Source organism: Camellia sinensis, chromosome 2 (assembly GCF_055761805.1).
Source record: "Camellia sinensis isolate YWXY chromosome 2, ASM5576180v1, whole genome shotgun sequence".
NCBI classification, from domain to species: Eukaryota; Viridiplantae; Streptophyta; class Magnoliopsida; order Ericales; family Theaceae; genus Camellia; species Camellia sinensis.
Window position 1 is genome coordinate 210,580,022 of NC_138962.1, and position 19,211 is coordinate 210,599,232.

The following is a 19,211-nucleotide window of genomic DNA, read 5'->3' on the forward strand; positions in this document are numbered from 1 at the left end:
AACAGAGTTGTATTTTTACGAATAGTCCTTGGTGATCGTACATTGATCCAAGAAATCCTAGCCTTGGATGTGTCTTCACAATCTTAAATCACATCTCATAATTGAGTTCGTGGGAGTGAGATGCCAGTTCGCAATGACTCTGGCCAGCCAACATCAAGTTCATTGAAGCCTAGCCAATTGTGATCTAAGTTCACAATCAAGCTCATCCAATCTAATAAGAATTTCAGAAATAAACAGGGGTGGTGTTTGGGTCAGAAGAAAAAAAAAATACACATTTCTCAGATTTCTTAGCACTACATGAAAAATTGAATTACGGATATCAATTGAAGACTCAATAAAATAACAAGTACAAAGAATAAAACATTTTTAGATCAGAAAATTCAAATCTTCAATGGATCTACGAATATATAGAAAACCATATAGCAAAAAATTCACATAGATACAGATCTAAGCAACCACAAACATATACATATATATATATATATATATAGATATAGACATAGATATAGATAGATGGATAGAGTGAAAAGGCACTTACTCCTCTCCGTGGCGAAAGAGGTCTGGGCTCGAAATCTTTGAAAACCTTAGAAAATGGATGGAGGAGGAGTTTGTGTATGTATATATAGTGGTCAGTCCGAAGCTGGAGGCCTTTGTCAAATTATCTGACGAGGAAGAAAACCAAACTTTAAAATCTCGAATTCAAAGATCAGTCTCTGCGTTCTTTTCTCCAGGAAGATTAGATATGGAGGGAGATGTATGGGAATGTGTGATGGACCTTAGACATCACAAAATATTATTGTGGATCTCTCCCATTACTAAAAATGAGAGAGAGACTTTAAATTAATTTTTCCTAACATCTATATAGTGTAGTTTTGACCCTTCATTATATGCAGGGTTGTGGGATAGATTTCCAACAACAAGGACAGTGCAACAAATGATGGAAACCATGGAGAGGATGATGGAAGACCCTTTTGTCTACACCAACGGGTGGCCGTCGCCGACATTAACTGAGACCGGCGAGTACAACAGGGGAAGGACTCCATGGGAGATAAAGGAAGGAGAGGGAGAGTACAAGATGAGATTCGACATGCCCGGTATGACCAAAGATAATGTGAAGGTCTATGTTGAAGAGAAAATGTTGGTTGTCAAGGCTGAGAAAATGGCCAAGGACAGAAATGGCCAAGGACAGAAATGGCCAAGAAAGTGAGGTAGAAAATGAAGAGTGGTCTGTAAAGAGCCAAGGTAGGTATAGTAGTAGCGTTGCTTTAATTGAGAATGTTGAGTTTGAGAAGATTAAAGCTGAGGTTAAAGATGGGGTTTTGTATATAACTATACCTAAAGCTAGTGGCACTTCCAAGGTTTTGGACATTAATGTTCAACGAGTAGTTGAATGTATAATCAATTATTAGGGTTAATTTAGTGGTTAGATTTCCATGTTAGTGAGTTTAATATTTTCTCTCCTCCAATGTAGTGAAAAAGAGAGTAGTCTTTTCAATTTAGTATTTTGTTCTCTTTAAATATTTTGTGTTGGTTTCATTTTTATTTTGTTTTTCTAATTTTGTTTCTCATTGATTGTTTAGGATGTTCATGCCTTATTTTATAATGAGTCCATGAAATTAACATTTTCAATGTATGAATGTGTACAAACTCTTTTTTTACATATATATATAAATTTTGTGCAACAATTTTATATTATGCCTCATGGAATGTTCTGTTTTTGTTGTTATTACTTATATTTTTACTCAAGTTGAGTAGAAGTTTTGGTAGAAAGTTTCATATTCAATGAATAAACTTAAATGTGAGTAAGACTGATAAGTGTTGTAGTTTGAGTGGAAGCTATAAATTAGGGCTGCAACTCGGGCGGGCTCAACCCGAGCAACCCGTGCCCAACCCAAGTTTTTTTAGGGCTTGGGCAACAATATTTTGTAATCTGGACGAGCTTGGGCAGATTTTTGATGCCCGAATTGTAATTCGGGCCGGGCCGGGCCTGGGCAAAATCAGTGGCTAACCCGAGCAACCTAAACCCGAATTGCATTTAATATATTATAGAAATTATATGATATATATAAATTAAATTAAATAGATGTCCTTAATGTTTTTTTTTTGGCTGGCTTGAGTGTCCCATCCCAATGGCAATGGCTAACTTTGTTTCTTAAAAGTGTGATCTATGTCTTCAACTCAAACAAGCTAGTGCCACCAAACTCCAGCAGCTTCTTCAAACAGAGTAGGCACTCTAGACGGCTTGTTTGGAGAAGTACCATTGCAGAAGCTTTTTGTTGTCTAGTGCAATTCGGGCAATTCGGGCTAACCCGAGTTCAAATTATAAAGCTTGGTCCGGGTTTGGGCAGCCATGCTCGGGTTGATGGTCGGGCTTGGGCGGGCTTGGGCACTGCCAAACACAATTCGGGTTGGGCTTGGGTAAACCCTCAACCCGACCGAACCCGCCCGAGTTGCACCCCTACTATAAATTAGAGAAAAGCATGATAATGGAAAGATTGGATAAAAGCGTTCAATTTTTTAGTTTTTAAGTAATGAGTGAAGAAATTTAAGAGATTGTAATCACCAAAGTCTTCAAAAATAGTTTTAAAAATTTTTAATTTTTATTTTTAAATTTTTTTAAATATTTTAATTCACTTAAGTTTAATATACTTAAAATTAAAAAATATATGCAAAAATCTTTAAATATAACAAAATATAAAAATGTATTAAATTTTTATATTTTTTGTATTTGATAAAAAATTTTAGTTCTTTTTATTACAAATATTATATTTTTAAGTATATTTAAATTAGATAATATTTAAAAAATAAAAAAAAATGTGTAAAATATTAAAAAAAATTATTAAAAAAATTATTTAAAAAATAAAAAATTTAATTTTTTGAAAAGTGGACTCAAATTTATGGAATCAAATGACTTTTTATTCAAATTTGAATTTTAGTAAGGATTAGAGATGTCCATGTAGTGTTCATCTGCCACAAAATTCGTAGGGTTTATCTGGATTTTTTTTCAAAATTTTCCCTACACTAATGTCAAACAAAGAACAAATCTTGCAACACTATGTAAGGATTGAAAGTCTAAAAAGAATATTAAAAATAGATCCAATTAAAAAATAGAGAAGTTTATTTTAAAAAAGAGAGTTACGCTATATTTATAAGTAAATAATCCTTTCAAAAATTAATCCAAGTTTTTCTCAGATCAGAAATTAATTCAAGTTAAAATTAATTTTTTTGCAATCCAACTAAAAAGCCATGGAACACCCAAAATAAAATTTTAATTAGAATGATATGAACATCGTGTAAAACTCACACTCAAAAACTGACTTGGAAGGGGAGAGTGTTTAAGAGACTTAGGTCTCGTTTTCTTTTAGAAAGTGTTTATTTTAGTTTAAGTTAAAAAGTTATTAAAAGATTAATAAATTATTAAAAAAAGTTAAATGTTCTTTTTTTCTAAAATAAAAAAAAAATATCATAAGTATATCAATTTTTTTACCTCATATTTTAGCCAAAAAAAAATCAAAAATTACAAAAATAAAATATTCACAAACGAGGTCTTATATGCATGGGTGATAATTCGATAGTCCGGAAATACGGTCACGTAGTGTTTCATGGTAGTATAATTGGTAGAAAATGTGGAATATTAATTATTTGTATTATGGTAGTATAATTAGTAGAAAAGGTAGAATATTGATTATTTGTATTGGATAATTGAGGAATATAAAGAAGTATAATAAATATTGATTATTTGTATTGGATAATTTTGCAATTGATCAACTTCAACTGAAACTGAGGGAGTCCTTATTGAAAGAATAGGCTCAGTAGTTGTTGCTGCAAAAGAAGAAGTACAAAGTAATGTCAAGTCTCAATACCAAAAATTTGACAAGGAAAAACAGCAGAGGCATGAAAGAAGTTACTTGTTTCAGAAGTGATAGCAACAATGGGAGAGCTACGAAGGGAATAGTGCTCATCAATATGTTGCCTTCTTGCAGTTTCCCTTTGGATTGCATCAGCAGCAGCTGCTTCATCTCTTAAGAATTGATGCTGCCGTCTCTTCTCAGCTCTTTGAAAAACAATTATTTCTCTGGAATATTCCTCATCTACTGCTTTGGCAGCCGCCTCATGACTGGGGTCTTCGACCAAATCAGAAAGAGAAACAGTCATCTTCTTTCTCTTTCTTCTTGGTAATGGTATTTCCTATTCTTTCTCAGTCTCCCTCTCTTCAATTTGGGATTCTGACCTTTCAGGGGTAAGTTCCTTTTCTACTGCTTTGGCAGTTGTCTCATGAGAAAGGTCTTCGACCAAGTTAGAAGGAGAGACAATCATATTTTTCTTCTTTGTTCTCTGTAATGGTATTTCTTGCTCTTCCTCCATCTCTTTCTCTTCAGTCTGAGATTCAGATTCTTCAAGAGGGAGTATTAGCTTCCTTTTCTTTTTCTATTGTTGTTTGTCTTTGAGAGTAGCTAAAGTTTCAGCTCTTTTAGGAGACTCTTCTTGTGGAGACCCTGAACCAAGAGATATGAATGTAAAGGAAACAAACAAAAGAGTCTGAGGAAAAAGAAACCTGAAAATACTTACCTCTTTTTGAAACAGCTCTGGTAACTCTAGCAGGAGAGGGTGAGGCTGCAGGAGTAGTTTTGGCAGCTGTGGAAAGAGAGGGAATGTTCTCAACTGTTGTTAATTTAGCCTTCAAAGGCACTCCTAACCCTATCAGTAAATCATGAGGGTGTACGGATAAACGCACTTCCATATTGGCTGTCCACCAGTTTTGAAATCTTTTAAGAGCCAAGCCAGAGGGAAAGAATGGGACAAATTTGAACTCACTCAATTCTTTTAACGTTTAAATGTTGCCTCTTCCAGTTTTGATTTGGGTATTCTCAGGTCTTTGGCTGTAAAATGGACATTCAAGAGGCTGCAAAGTGGAATGGGAATCCCCTGAGTTAACCCAAATTGCCTGGCAAATTGAGAAGGGCAGTACACCTCAGCTAAACACTTATAAGCTCGAGGGTTTAAAGTGCCAATGAACAGCTCCCTCGGCAGCAAAATAGAAGCCCACATGTCTTTGCAGGGTAGGGTGGAGCACTCTTTATCAGCTAAGAATGTTTACAGCCAAGTAGGTCCTTTGTTAACATCAAAGGGGCAAAAGAAGATGGCAGATGAAAAAATAGGAAGTTGGTGAAAAAAAGTGAGGTAGTAGGCAAAGGAAGCAGGATAAAGAATAATTCTGGCATATTTCTCCCCATAAGTGTTAGGGTCCTCAACAAGGAATTTTAAGCATTTAGGATGCAAATCAGTGAAGTAAGCAAAAGAGCCAGAGTTGGAGCACCCAAAGGGGACCCCCTTGGTTAACATCAAGAGGTTTCTCACAAAATTGGGAACATGCTCTATAAACATGGCCTAAGAGGTAAGGAGCCAGGGCTATGCATTTTTTCAAAACAAGTGCCTTCGCAAGTGGGGCGAATTCAAGCATAATCCTTTGAGATGATGTACAAAAGAGAAACTTACACAGCCAGTATAAAATAAAGAAAAAAAGTTCTCTATCTCTCACGGGGCCTACCCTTTTGTTTTCAGCCTTTACAAAGTCACTATAGGAGGAATTTAAGGGTGGAAGGGGAAACTTCACAAGAAGGTCCAGATAGCCGGGTGTAAAAAGAGTACCAAGGGGTGAAAGCCCTAGGAGATGGCAGATATCAAGAACGGTGGGGGCCATCATGCCACACCAAAACTGAAAAAAATTAAAAGCCATGTTCCAAAAGCAAAGAGCAGCAGGAATCAAAAAAGGGTCTTCAGGAATGCTAAACTTGGAAAGACAAAGGGCATCGAGAATACAAAGCTCTTGCAGGTCATCTTCTCTTGCAGGCATAACTCTCTCATACCATTCCTCTCATTCAGCTCTCAATGTCGGCCAACAACGGTGAGGTCGGGTCATTCTCTAATTTCCCTAGTCGAGCCCTTCTTCGTAGAGAAGAAAGTGGTCCTCCAAGCGAGGGTATAAAGCTGGAAGTTGAGCAGGAGCTTCTCGAAAGATAGGACCGAGGACATATTCTTGTTTGTGGCTATGACGAGGAACAAAGAGGCGTCCATCTATGGCACTTGACCCATCAGTTGTTAACTTGGCGATTTCTTCATCGATACATCTTTTCAAAGCCATGGTTGGGCTTATACGATCGCCAGCAAGTACTTTCGGAGAAGAACAATCCATTGGTAGCAAGCAGCGAGAAAGAGAGAGTTAATAGAGGAGAAGGGTTTATGTGTTAAGCGAGCGAGTGATTTCAGAACACGAAATAAAAGGGTTTTAAAGAACCTTTGTGTCTTGAAAATATATCGTGTAATTCGTAAAGTACTAAAGGTACAGATACGAAGAGTTTCCTTCAATATTGATACTTTTGGAGGGAAAAACACATCCCAGATGTTGATGTCAGCTTCGGAATAAAATATTTGGCTTCGAAACCAGATTTTGGTGCCAAAAGTCAAATAACAGCGGCTTTGAAACTGAGAAGCTGCCTTCAAAGCACATTCCATACCTAAAGATGTATGAATGCACAAGTATTTGTTTACTTCAAAGGGATTAAAAACCTGTTTTAGGCTTTTTAAGGAGAGTAATGTCCTTCGAAGCAAAACTTGATACCCCTTAAGGATGGGAATTGGTGTTCGAAACATCAAAACCAATAGTCGGTTTATATATACCGAAAGGATTGTCTTTTCGGACTAAAACAATGCAACCCTCAAAAAAGGCTTCCATATTTTTGAAAGTATGGACTGTTGTTCGAAACAAAAATGGTCAATTTAAAACTGATTGATCATATTAACCATGACCATATTTTGGTTATGATTAAAACAAGCTTTAAGGGGCAAGATTGTTAAATTCGAAGCACTGATTCTAAATAAAAATCAGCAAAAACTGTCAACTATAATCCATAAATTGGAAAAGTTCATTTTGGTTTTTTAGTGTTTCATTTAAAACGATTAAATCCAGATTCGAAGGATAAGATTGTTCAGTTCGAAGCCCTAAATTTGCTTTTAAAGACAAACGGAGACAAAATCAAACAATGCCAAACAACTTAGTTGTATTAAAGCAAAAACAATTACATTGAATGGCCCTCTTTGGGTACAAATTCGAGCTCATAAAAGTAAGGAATAGAATAAATAACAAGATCATGGAATTTGGTCCAGTTATGGTCAATGAATTTCTGTTCTTTCTTTATTCTATCCTCTATTTCTTCCAAAATTGGCTGCTGAAGTTGATGTGCTCTGACTTGATCAAAGAGCTCTTCAGCCTTTTATTTCGAACGATGTTTCTTTCAATCCCTGTTCCAGCTCGTCCATATCCAAGTCATCCCAGTACGCAGAATCTTTATTCTTGAAGTTATCGAATTTTTAAACTGCTTTCGTACTGGGCATGAACTCGAAGGGATGAGAGTTGGTCCAAAGATTGAGTGGTGGCCACAGAAGTTCAATACCAGTGAAGAAACAATGGGAGTTGGTCCAAAAACATGTGAAGCTCTGCTTGGGCGAGGGGGTTGAGGACGTGACCCTGAGTCAGAATGTCACAAGCCCATCGAAGGTTCTTGAGAGGGATGTCGTCCTCAAGAACATTGAAAGGCAAGTGAGAGAAGGCCGCAAGCAGAAGTTGGGCTTGCTTCCGCTCAGCTGGAGTAGGGAAAGGTGGAGGCTTGTAAGGAGGAAAGACCTTATTCGCAGAGAGGGCAAGCCTCAGTCTCTCTGTCCAGCAAGAATTTGACGGAGGATGAGGTATGGAAGCTTCCACTTCAGGAGAAGGAGCAAGGGTAGAAGAAACAAGGGCATTAATATAATCTAGCCAGTCAGAAGAGCAAAGCTTCACCTTCTAGGCTAAGAACGATGGATTGTACCCTTGTGCCTCTTTTGGGCATCGGGTAGCGTGCACTATCTTTGTAGGCATGGGGGATGTGTACTATGCTACAAACAGATTGTCCTTCAAACTGCGTCATCGGTCGATGGGCACGTAAGGGTAAACCACCGAGCTTCGCGCATAGGAAGGGAACTCTAAAGGATCAGTGAACTCGACAAAGTGATGGTTAATTCGCTCCCTTAAATCACAGGCCTTAGGTTCCGACCAGCTTGCCCAGTCAGAAGCCCTAGAGGAAGAAGAAGCCACAGCCTTATCCCATGCAGAGAATTGTGAAGAAGAACTTTCCATGTCCATATTTGCAACTTTCTGAATCAAATGATTGAGGGCAGTTTGTTCGTAGTCCGAGGATGAATCAGAAGAAGAACTTCCCATGTCCATATTTGTAACTTTCTGAATCAAAGGATTAAGGGCAATGTGTTCGAAGTCCAAGGGTTGATAGTTTGCAAAGGCTTCCATGACTTAAATATAGAAAGGTGGGTAAAGGTGGCTAATTAATGCATGGAGGTTCTTTCGAGGAGGAACAACATCATCAGATGACTCTTCGTGTGCTCAATCAATGGAGGAGAAAATTGATTCGGCCATAAAAAATGTATCAGTCTGTTCGAATACTAAGGTGGTGGGGGTGTTCAAAAGATTGAAGGAGAGTTTAATGCAAATGATGAATGACAGTTGCATTTCTAGAAGAATGCAAAGCCCATGCACGTTCTAAGACGTGGATAAAAGACCTTAATCCACTAATATCACCAAGTATTGGGTATATTAGTGCGGGGGGTAATGTTGGCTACATATTTTGTATAAGCCAATTACAATTCGACGCGTGGCAGAATAAGAGTAATACATGAAGACTATTCAAGTCTTCAATCATAATCGTACACGTGGCAGTTAGCATTGGTTATTACGAGATCTGAGTAGCATTGGATCAGCAAAGAGATGCAGAATGATGTGGCTTCAACGGTTACTCACATTCAAATTCCAAATTATGAGGGAAGCCTAACTGCAAGTGATGGCATAGTAGAGCTAATTATAAAGCAACATGATCAGCGATCATGGAGGAGCAGTTCGATGGTTGGAAATGCAGTTCGATAGTCATCCTTGAGAAGTATAAATAGCAGAGAAGGCTCCAGAAAAAACACCCAGACTCAGATCCAAAAAACCAGTCTTATTCTACTTTATTTCCTTTCTAGTTTTACATTTCATGTTCTTTACATTTCTGCACTTTAAAATTCCTGCACTGCACTGCACTTCATTCATAGGAGTAGTTTCAAGTAGATTGTTACTGTAAACCTCTACGAGGCTGAGTTTGGATCATTGTAAGTTTTCATTTTAATGAAATGCTTCAATTGTTCTTCATTTAATTGTTATTTGCTTAATTCTCCTAAATCAAGCCACCAGTAAAAGTCTTTTTCATTGAAGTAGAAAGAACTAAAACACAATCGTCTGATAATTGGTTGGCAATTAATTTTCTGTAAGGACTGATTCATCATTGTTGGCATGCTCATAATTACAAAAGTTACCTTCGAAAGCCAAAAAAGCCAACAACTATGTAAGGATTGAAAGTCTAAAAAGAATATAAAAAATAGATCCAATTGAAAAATAGATAAGTTTATTTTAAATAAGAGAGTTGCGCTATATTTATAAGTAAATAATCCTTTCAAAAATTAATCCAGTTTTTCTTAGATCAGAAATTAATTCAAGTTAAAATTAATTTTTTTGCAATCCAACTAAAAAGCCATGGAACACCCAAAATAAAATTTTAACTAGAATGATATGAATCTCGTGTAAAACTCACACTCAAAACTGACTTGTAAGGGGAGAATGTTTAAGAGCTTAGGTCTCGTTTTCGTTTGGAAAGTGTTTATTTTAGTTTAAGTTAAAAAGTTATTAAAAGATTAATAAATTATTAAAAAAAGTTAAATATTCTTTTTTTCTAAAGTAAAAAAATATCGTAAGTATATCAATTTTTTACCTCATATTTTAGCCCAAAAAAATCAAAAATTACAAAAATAAAATATTCACAAACAAGGTCTTATATGCACGGGTGATAATTCGGTAGTCCGGAAATACGGTCACGTGGTGTTTCATGGTAGTATAATTGGTAGAAAAGGTGGAATATTAATTATTTGTATTATGGTAGTATAATTAGTAGAAAAGATGGAATATTGATAATTTGTATTGGATAATTGAAGAATATAAAGAAATATAATAAATGATGATTGGTAAAGGAATATAGTTACGTGATACTTTAGGACTATTATATAATTTTCCTATATGGACATTGGCAAAGCCTATGTTAACCAATTTGAGATTGTAACAAAAATTAAAAATCCCATCCAAGAAGAATTATTTGGTTTCTTTGCATTCTAAACTCAAATCTCCAAACAAAATTTTAAGAATTTTAAAATTAAGTTGAAACAGATCAAATAAATTCTCACAAATCCTAATTTAAAGAAAATATATCAAAATCAAATTAATTTAAGGGTAATTAATAAACAAAAAAATCAATAAGTATGCAATGTAAAAAAATGTTTTCACCAACTCCTCCCCCAATTTTTAAACTATTAATCAATTGACCTCTCTTTTAAAATAAAACCATCATCGTGAATGTGAAGGCAAACTAGTGACACTAGGCTATGAGGACTACTGTGCAAGGAAAAGAATAAGAAGAGGAAAGAACAAGGTAAGGAGAGAATAAGGCAAGGCTTGAACAAGGAAAAGAACAAGAAAAGGAAAGAATAAGCGAGGGAGAGAAGAAGGCAGGGTTTGAACATAGGAGCCTATAATCTAAATATGGAATATATTAACAAAGTGAATCTGCATTCTCGGAGATTCCAAGATTTAGAAGAGCAAAGAAGACCCCATAAGAGAATCAAAAAAAAGAAACCCTATACGAAGAAGATACAGAGAGAAAGAAAGAGGATTCAGGGAATCATAGGGTAGGTTTCTTTGGGTTTCTTTGAGTTTCTTTGAGTTTCTCTCTCTTCACTGCAAAGACAGAAATGGGTGAATCGCCAACTTGTCTTGTTCGATCCTTCTCTCAATCTGCTGGCACTACTTCCACTGAACCCGAAGAGGTTTGTCCAAAAAACACAATCTTCTTCATTTTCACAGAAAACCCTAGTGGGTTTTGATTTTTCTGACATGGGATTGCTATTTCTTTGACGTTGTTTTAATATTATTTTGACAATACTTGATTTGTTACTGTTCTCAGTATTTGGTTTTTCATTTGAGTTCTTGATTTGTCCCTTTTGCTAGTTATGGTTTCTTCTTCTTCTTCTTTTTCTTCTGATTCTTCTTCTTCTGATTCTTGTGCTCCTTTCTTTACTAATAACTGCAATCATCAACCAATTGCATGGGAATTTCATGTAATGCTTAGTCAATGTTGTTACAGCAAATTACACCCGTAGTCTTGTAGTTTGTTTCTTGTGTCAATTTCGTTCTTATAGATAGTTCTAATTTGATCAATTCTACCCTTGAATTCTTCACATTTTGTGTCAGTTTAGTGTAATTGATAATGCCCATTTAGAAATTGAACTGAAATCAAAGGGCAAAATAGTCTATTTCAAAGTGATTGATGGATTAAAATGATTAATTCCCTTTTTAAATGTACCATTTTCTCTTTGATTTTTGTCTAATTTCTTAGCAGATGTTTATCAATTGAACTAAATTTACACAATGTGAAAGGTTAAGAGGCAAAATTAATACAATGGGAACTACAATGACTAAATTGACTAAAGAGTCAAATTATAGACACAACTGGTATAATTTGCCCATGTTTTATTAGAATCACAAAATAATAGGGTACCTTGTTAAAATGTTTCTATCACATGTGTTCTTGAAGTAGATTATATTTGGAGTTGGGTATGTATGTCTTTGCAATTCTATTTAAAATATATTAGTGGATACATGTGTAAGCTTTGATGATTTTACTAAGAAACACTTGAAAGAATCTCATTACAGGGAGATCCTTATTGTGCCCTGACAACATCAATCTCATTTCGGAGGTTCATGCTGGAATCATTGGCGTGTGAAAAATGGTCGTGTTTCTCTAATAATCAGTACTTGGAAGAAGCTAAGAAATCTTCTAAGCCAGGTTTAGTTGCCCAGAGGAAAGCTTATTTCGAAGCCCTTTACAACAGAAATGGTGCTAAGAAACCTGCAGCATTGCTTGAGGAGCAAAATGCAGCGTGTAATGAACCAAATGTTATGGAAGAGACATCCAGAGACAGCTCAAATCCTCCACGAATTCCAACTAGGGTGCTTACTTTACTTCCTTGCCTTCACCTCATTCACCTTGTTTGCTGCTTTGTGCATGTGCAATAGCGTGCTAGTGCACAATGTAACACATAGCTGAGATAACGTTTTTGGTTTTTGGTAAACTGCAGGCATCAGCAAATGGGTTATCAGTGCATTCTTCAACAGCTCCTCAAGAAGAAAGAAGAAGGTTGTTTGTTTGCTTAACCCTTTAAAATTGTGCCATTTTTCTACGTGTATGTATATTCGTCTTCTTTCACTAAAATGTTTAATTTCATGGTTTACAGAAGTAAACCAGTGGATGATTGCTCAGTTTCTAGAAGGAGGATAGCAGATGGGAAATCACATGGGATAGAGTAAGATCTTAGTTTGTCTATGTTGTGGATTGTAGAGTTTTGATTAGATGCTCATATCACTATCTACTGAGTGTAAAGATTTTGTATTGCATACTAGGAACAATAGCTCCAAGAAAGTTCCAAAAGTCCTGCTAGTATTGTGTTTCTGGCACAAGGTATTGATAAGACGTGGATGCAACCTAAAAAAAGTAATAATAATAGTAATAATAAAAAAGTACTCCCAGTTTAGCGCCCATAGGATTGGGGTCTAGGAGGCATAGATTGGATACAAGCCTAACTTTGGCATTATTTGCACAAAGTGGTTACTCTCATGGTTGAACCCACAAACTATCTATCCAAAATGAAGTAGCTTCCCTTGCACTTTCTATTTTGCTGCCTTCTGTTTGTTACTACTCATGCCTAATTTATTTCATATTAAATACATATGTCAATACCATCCTTGCCAATTATACCATTACAGTTTATAGGAACCAATTTTGCAATTCAAGTATCACTCTTCCTTATCACATGTGAGAAACCTAAACAAAATGTCGTGCAACACAATTACTCTAACGATGTTATGCAATAATTCTAAATTTTATTTAACACTATGCAGCCATTTGAAGACCTCAGGTGTATCTGGATCCAAAGCACGACGTCCCACAATACCCTCCCCTTTTAGCTTGAGGTGTGAAGATAGAGCGGCAAAACGTAAAGAGGCAAGTCCAGATCCATTCACTCCATGTATATCTGCAGTTTTACTCATTTATTGTTATGCTGATGTTTTTTGCTTCTTTTTATCATTTGTTGTTTCAGTTCTTTCAAAAGCTAGAAGAGAAGACAAATGCCAAGATCTTAGTTTCTGGAAGGAGGATAGCAGATGGGAAATCACATGGGATAGAGTAAGATCTTATTTTGCCTATGTTGTGGATTGTAGAGTTCTCATTAGATGCTCATATCGCTATCTACTGAGTGTAGAGATTTTGTATTGCATACTAGGAACAATAGCTCCAAGAAAGTTCCAAAAGTCTTGCTAGTATTGTGTTTCTGGCACAAGGGATAGATAGGGCGTGGATGCAAATTAAAAAATGTAATAATAATAATAATAATAATAATAATAATAATAATAATAATAAAGTACTCCCAGTTTAGCGCCTATAGGATTGGGGTCTATTAGGGGTAGATTAGATACAAACCTAACATTTGGCATTATTTACACAAAGTGGCTACTCTCATGGTCGAACCCACAAACTATCTTTCCAAAATGAAGTAGCATCTCTTACACTTTCTGTAATGTTGCCTTCTGTTTGTTACTATTCATACCTAATTTATTTCATATTAAGGCCTTGTTTGTCATCTACTATATAATCCATCTTTTTATCTTTTTTCCATCACATCACCTCTCTACTTTTCTGCACATCTTTTCGTAAAAAGACAAAAAGTGCACTTTTTTAGTACACCCCAAACCAACCCTAAATACATATTTCAATACCATCCATGCCAGTGATACCGTTACAGTTTATAGGAACCAATTTTGCAATTCAAGTATCACTTTTCCTCAGCACATGTGAGAAAACCTAGACAAAATTTCGTGCAACACAGTTACTCTAACAATGTTATGCAAGAATTCTAAATTTTATTTAACACTATGCAGCCATTTGAAGACTTTAGGTGTATCTGGACCCAAAGCACGACCTCCCACAGTACCCTCCTCTTTTAGCTTGAGGTGTGAAGAAAGAGCGGCAAAACGTAAAGAGGCAAGTCCAGATCCATTCACTCCATATATATTTGCAGTTTTACTCATTTATTGTTATGCTGATGTTTTTTACTGTCTTTTTATCATTTGCTGTTTCAGTTCTTTCAGAAGCTAGAAGAGAAGACAAATGCCAAGGAGGCAAATAAAGTGTATCTCCAAGCAAAAAATAAGGTCATCTCTTGACCTATATTTTAACGGTGATTGGATTAATTGATTGAATTTTTTTTTCTTCTTTTTTTGACACAAGCAATGCAAATGAAATGCATACCTCTCACAGACCTGAAGAACTAACAAGAGCAAGTGCCTAAATGTCTTGGTCCGGTTTCTAAGTAATTCATGGACGAAATAATTGAGAAACACAAATAGCCTCAGTTGATCTGAAGTTGTTGGGTTCAATAATTCATGAGAAATGTTTAACAGAAATTGAACCCCTTGGGTGTCATAGGGGTTCAATTTCTGTTAAACATTTCTCATGAATTCTTAAAACTATTTTCTTTTCTCTTGTACCTTCCCTGCCAGCACTGAACCTGTTAATGTAAATTCTTTGTAGCAGATCTCACGGACACAGCCTATGCAGGTTAAGATGAAGTTAGTTTAACCTGGGACATGCTCAGAGGTAGAATCTCATGACATTCCGTCTTGTTATTTCGATTTTTGGTTCTACTATTTTTCTTTCTATCATCGAATTTACAAGTACCTGGTTATTCATAAACTTCCTGGATATTCACTAACAAAAAAAATCCTGGATATTCTGCTTGCCTTGTTAATTGATGTTCTGGTCTTTTAGATTGAATCTTAGATGGGTTCAGTCATTTGGGTTCAGTTAATTGATATTTGTTTTTCTCTTTTGTTGGTTCTTGGAGGCTGAAGCCAGAAAAAGACTAAACTATTTTAATTTTTTCCTCCTTCATTTTGTAATAATTTGTGCCTTGGTTACTGTTAATATTAGTCTGTTTTCTTCTTCAAATATGAGATTTTGGAAATTGAGAAGATTCAGTGAATTAGATGCTTGGCATTACCCTGGATTTGTACTAGGGCCTTCTTTAAGTCTAACAGGAGTTTTGAGTTTTTGACCTTCAGTTTGTAATTTTCCACATACTGCTTTAATCACTTTATTTACCATGTTCTTTATTGATTGTGCAGCGAAGAAACAAGGATGAAAATTGGCAATGGAGTGCGAATGGGGTGGGAAAGGTGCCGTGAAAAACTGAAGCTGCAGGAAACTTGCTACTTTGAGTGGCAGAATTTGATAGCAGAAGCTTCTAGAAAGGGATTTGTTGGTGAGGAAGAGAAGCAGTGGGACTCCTATAAGATCTTGGATGAACAGCTCGAGCAGGAATGGTTGGAGAGTGTTGAACAAGGTAGAAAAATGGCAAGACCGAAAGGTAGCAAGAGAGCACCCAATTCTCTTGAGCAAAGGAGGAAAATTTCAGAGGCCATTTCTGCCAAATTGGCTGATCCTGCAAGGGCATATGTTGCATTTTCTGCTGAGAATGTATGCTGTTTATTTGGCCTAGTCCATCTTGTTTGCTTTTCATCAAGTGATCATTTAATTCACTTTGTCTAACCCTCCAAATGCGGAAAACATTTTCTGCTGATTTTTGGTGTTTGGTACAACAGAAAATGGAAAATGTTTTCCATGGTCAACGAAAAATAAAATTATTTGGGTAGAAAATATTTTCCACCACCATCACCACTAAAACCACCACGCCACGGCCACCACCACCACTAATTACATAAGTTTGAAGAATGTAATGAAACATAGAAAAATGTTCTCTATGGAAAACATTTTCTGGAAAAAAAGGTTTCCGTGGAGAATATTTTCTGCTGAAACAAGCGAAGCATAAATGTTCTGAAAAAGGGGTGGTAGCCTAATCCTATCAAGCTCTGGGTTTTGCTGCCATTCCTAAATGGATGACTAACTTATTACTAGTACTAGCTATGCATATGCCCCTTAGACTACATTAGCACGAAAACGGTGTGCAAACAGCTAATTGATGGGTATTTGAATTGAATCCAAGTACAGAGAAAAAAGTAGAATATTTGATGGACGAACGAGGGATCCTTTTGAGCGTGTTATAATAAGAAAAGCCTTATATCTTGAAATTAATTCATGAAGTTGATGATAAATATCTATAACATATTATTGGAGCTTAACATTCCAAGATATCGATTTGTAGATGTTTCAACCTACTTTGTTTTTTGTCTTGTGATACACCATTGAATGTCCAATGAATAAATCCTTATGCCCTTTGTTTTCTGATTTAAGACTTGAACTTCTATGCTACTTTTTACATAGAATTTCTCCAACTTCTTTTTTTTTTTTTTTTTTTTGCCCTCTCTTTTATCCTGTGTGTAAGTTCCCAACATCTACTGATTATTTGTGGAGAGAGAAGTATCAAACGACTGGTAAGTTGGACTGAATATAAGTTTTCCCTTTTGGGCCCAAGGCTCACTTGTGATTTGTGGTGATAATCTGTATATTTCATTGCAAAGTATCAGAAGAAAGATATTAATATTTGTCCCACTGTAATTGAGATAGTCATTATAAGTTAATAAACCCTTTTGACTTTTTTTTATATATCACATTAAATTTGCCAAAACATGGTTTGTTAAGCAAGTTTTTTCTTTTCCCACTAGGCATGCTGTGACAGGGTTTGCACTGCCCTTTATAAATATCATGGCACATCAGTTGGAGCAGAAAGGAAGCGAAAGAGAAGGCCAAGTAGTGAGAGACAACCCAGAACACAGAATCCCACAAAGAAGAAAGCTAATGACACTGATAATTCCACAGGGAATGTGACTGAAAGCCAAAAGCGTCGTACTAGGTTAAGATGTAATATGCCCTTATTTAAGGATCCTTTGGCAAGCTCCAAACTAGAGATGATAAAGAACATTAGAGCAGAGAGAGCAGCTGCTGAAAATAAGAAGACTAAAGCCATTGAACGAGCAAAGTAAGTGCCAATTCTTCTTCAATTATATTGTCTTATATATTTAACAAGGAATTAAGAGAATATGGAAGCAATCCACTGCTTGTTTGGTGCAGCTTATGGGGACTACTTATCAATTATTTTATTTTATTTTGGGAATCTATGTGAGAGTTTGGTATAGCTTCTACTTACAACTAAGAGGACCTCCAGTCTTTGATCTTTTTTTCATCGAATTTGAATGAAAATTTGATTAAAAGCTTAGTGGTTGTTTGGCATGTGCTAAAATAGCACATGCTATTTTAGCACATTATCCTATTTAGGTCAAAATTATCATATTGAAGTCACATCATCTCTCTACCACATTACTTCAAACCCAACTCATATTTCATGTTTGTACGTAAAAGGTCAAAAAATATACTAATCTAACACTTCCCAAACAACCGCTAATCTGATACAGAACACTACCATCCTTTCTCTTTTTTCATTTTTCATTTTTCATTTTTCATTTTTTGGTCAAATATTTTTGAAAATTTTCGATCTTCTCCTAAAAACTTGTTTTAACCATTTTTGGTGAAAGAAAATCATCTCCAATCCTTACTCTTTTCAAAATTTCATCAAATTTGAGTAAAAATATGACTGTTGGGAATTTGGTGAAAGATTTGGTTCGTCATTGATTTGTGAAAAAATAGCCTCTCACTTGAGATTTGATGAAGAAGTTGGAGCACACTTTTAACCATTATGTAAGATGCTCTAACAAGCCAAAAATATCTTAAATAAACTGAAAAAGCTGATTGTTGAGAAACTGAGGAAGGATGCATTTAATTTCTACTTTATGATTATTATCTTTTAGCTTATAAGAAATTGTACCAAACAAGCCTGAGTCACTAACAATCGGTGGCTGGCTGAGTTATTGTTTGTACCTGTACATCTGTCACTACACATCGTGTGCAGAAGTGCAGAAGTCAGAAATGAATTGCAAACCCCCCCACCCCCCACCCCCCTCTCTCAATTGACGTCGAGTCCCCGTTGATATGTTAGGCTGGTTTAGCTATGATTTATCTGAGGATTCTATTCATAGATTTATAACATTTTACAGGTTATTGAAATCTGAAGCTGAAAAGGCTGCAAAGGCTCTTGAGGCAGCTGCAACAAAGAGCCCTCTCGCTCAAGCTTCCCTCATTGAAACTAGGAATCTCATAGCCAAAGCAATTCAATCCATAGAAATTGGACAGATTGATTCTCATGGGAATGGTAGACACCCTTCAATCGCCTTAGCAGAACTGGTCAACCAGGCTGAGAGAAAATGATCCAGGTATTCAAGGTCTGAGCCAAACAGATCACAGAGAAATCAATCATTGTGTTTGGTTCCTATTTTCTAATTCATTTTTTTGAAAATTTTGGAGTTTTTGTTTGGTTATTTTGAAAACCAGACAAGGTTTTTTGAAAATTAACATGGGAGTATTTTTTGATGTGACAATTTTTTTTTTAAAAAAAATTATTTCTCTTCTTAAATTGTAGGGAAACTTGAATATGCAATAATTTTGTGTATAATTTTGTGACCAAATTACGTGAACTTAAATTTTTTTCTAATGTAATATTTGATTTATTTGAATGAATGTGGAATCGAATGATAATTCTATTAGATTGTTTATTTTCACGTTTGAATCACTAACTTTTATTTTTTACTTTTTAAAGGCATTCATCCAATAGCAAATGAAAAGTTATTATTTCATAAGGTAACAAGGAATGAACATTTTTTTTTATTACACTTTCATTTTAAGAAACCAAAAAAAAAAAACATTTTTTTATATATAAAACCCACAAATATCACAGAAAATGCTTAATTTTTAAGAAAATATTACTCTTAAATATGTGTCTGGTTAGGCTTGGCCGAACAAAATTTCCACCATTGTTAAGGCACGAGAGCCGTTATTAAAGTTGATTGGGCAATATTTTCTTCCACCACTTGCGTTATTCTCTGAAATCGCGCCAAATTTATGCATGTTTATGTGAATCTTACTAGAATCCATAACTTGTTTGCTTAGAAATATAAGTGT

At 35.5% G+C, this 19,211-nt stretch overlaps 2 protein-coding genes and 1 pseudogene across 4 annotated transcripts; all 3 read left to right on the top strand.

Annotated features, from left to right (window-relative positions):
* Positions 1 to 595: 595 nt before the first annotated feature.
* Positions 596 to 1,629, top strand: LOC114296707 (small heat shock protein, chloroplastic-like; annotated as a pseudogene).
* Positions 1,630 to 10,493: 8,864 nt separating this feature from the next.
* LOC145820591 (uncharacterized) lies at positions 10,494 to 15,504 on the top strand. Of its 3 annotated transcripts, none has more exons than XR_014362433.1 (10): positions 10,494 to 10,953; positions 11,840 to 12,136; positions 12,265 to 12,323; positions 12,421 to 12,489; positions 13,085 to 13,187; positions 13,285 to 13,370; positions 14,123 to 14,225; positions 14,324 to 14,421; positions 14,778 to 14,840; positions 15,368 to 15,421. XR_014362433.1 is itself a non-coding variant. In XM_082916767.1 (10 exons), exons 1-9 carry the CDS (start codon positions 10,879 to 10,881, stop codon positions 14,820 to 14,822), a joined length of 912 nt encoding a protein of 303 aa, XP_082772893.1. In that variant the 5' UTR covers positions 10,494 to 10,878; the 3' UTR covers positions 14,823 to 14,840; positions 15,368 to 15,504. The 3 variants fall into 3 exon arrangements, 2 of the variants coding, with proteins under 2 accessions (XP_082772893.1, XP_082772894.1); XM_082916767.1 differs by having other exon boundaries at positions 14,324 to 14,395; positions 14,775 to 14,840; positions 15,368 to 15,504; XM_082916768.1 differs by having other exon boundaries at positions 14,324 to 14,395; positions 15,368 to 15,504.
* Positions 15,381 to 18,766, top strand: LOC145820592 (uncharacterized). Its single transcript, XM_082916769.1, has 3 exons — positions 15,381 to 15,719; positions 16,865 to 17,178; positions 18,251 to 18,766. The coding sequence occupies exons 1-3, from the start codon at positions 15,381 to 15,383 to the stop codon at positions 18,459 to 18,461; spliced, it is 864 nt and encodes a 287-aa protein (XP_082772895.1). The 3' UTR covers positions 18,462 to 18,766.
* Positions 18,767 to 19,211: the final 445 nt, after the last annotated feature.

Bases quoted from the DNA above. Each gene is read 5' to 3' on its own strand.
- LOC145820591 (XM_082916767.1), top strand. From the start codon at position 10,879: ATGGGTGAATCGCCAACTTGTCTTGTTCGATCCTTCTCTCAATCTGCT. The intron at 13,371-14,122 runs GTAAGATCTTAT...AACACTATGCAG, and splicing joins GGGAAATCACATGGGATAGA to CCATTTGAAGACTTTAGGTG. The intron at 14,396-14,774 runs GTCATCTCTTGA...AATTCTTTGTAG, and splicing joins ATCTCCAAGCAAAAAATAAG to CAGATCTCACGGACACAGCC.
- LOC145820592 (XM_082916769.1), top strand. From the start codon at position 15,381: ATGAAAATTGGCAATGGAGTGCGAATGGGGTGGGAAAGGTGCCGTGAA. The intron at 15,720-16,864 runs GTATGCTGTTTA...TTTTCCCACTAG, and splicing joins TTGCATTTTCTGCTGAGAAT to GCATGCTGTGACAGGGTTTG. The intron at 17,179-18,250 runs GTAAGTGCCAAT...AACATTTTACAG, and splicing joins AAAGCCATTGAACGAGCAAA to GTTATTGAAATCTGAAGCTG.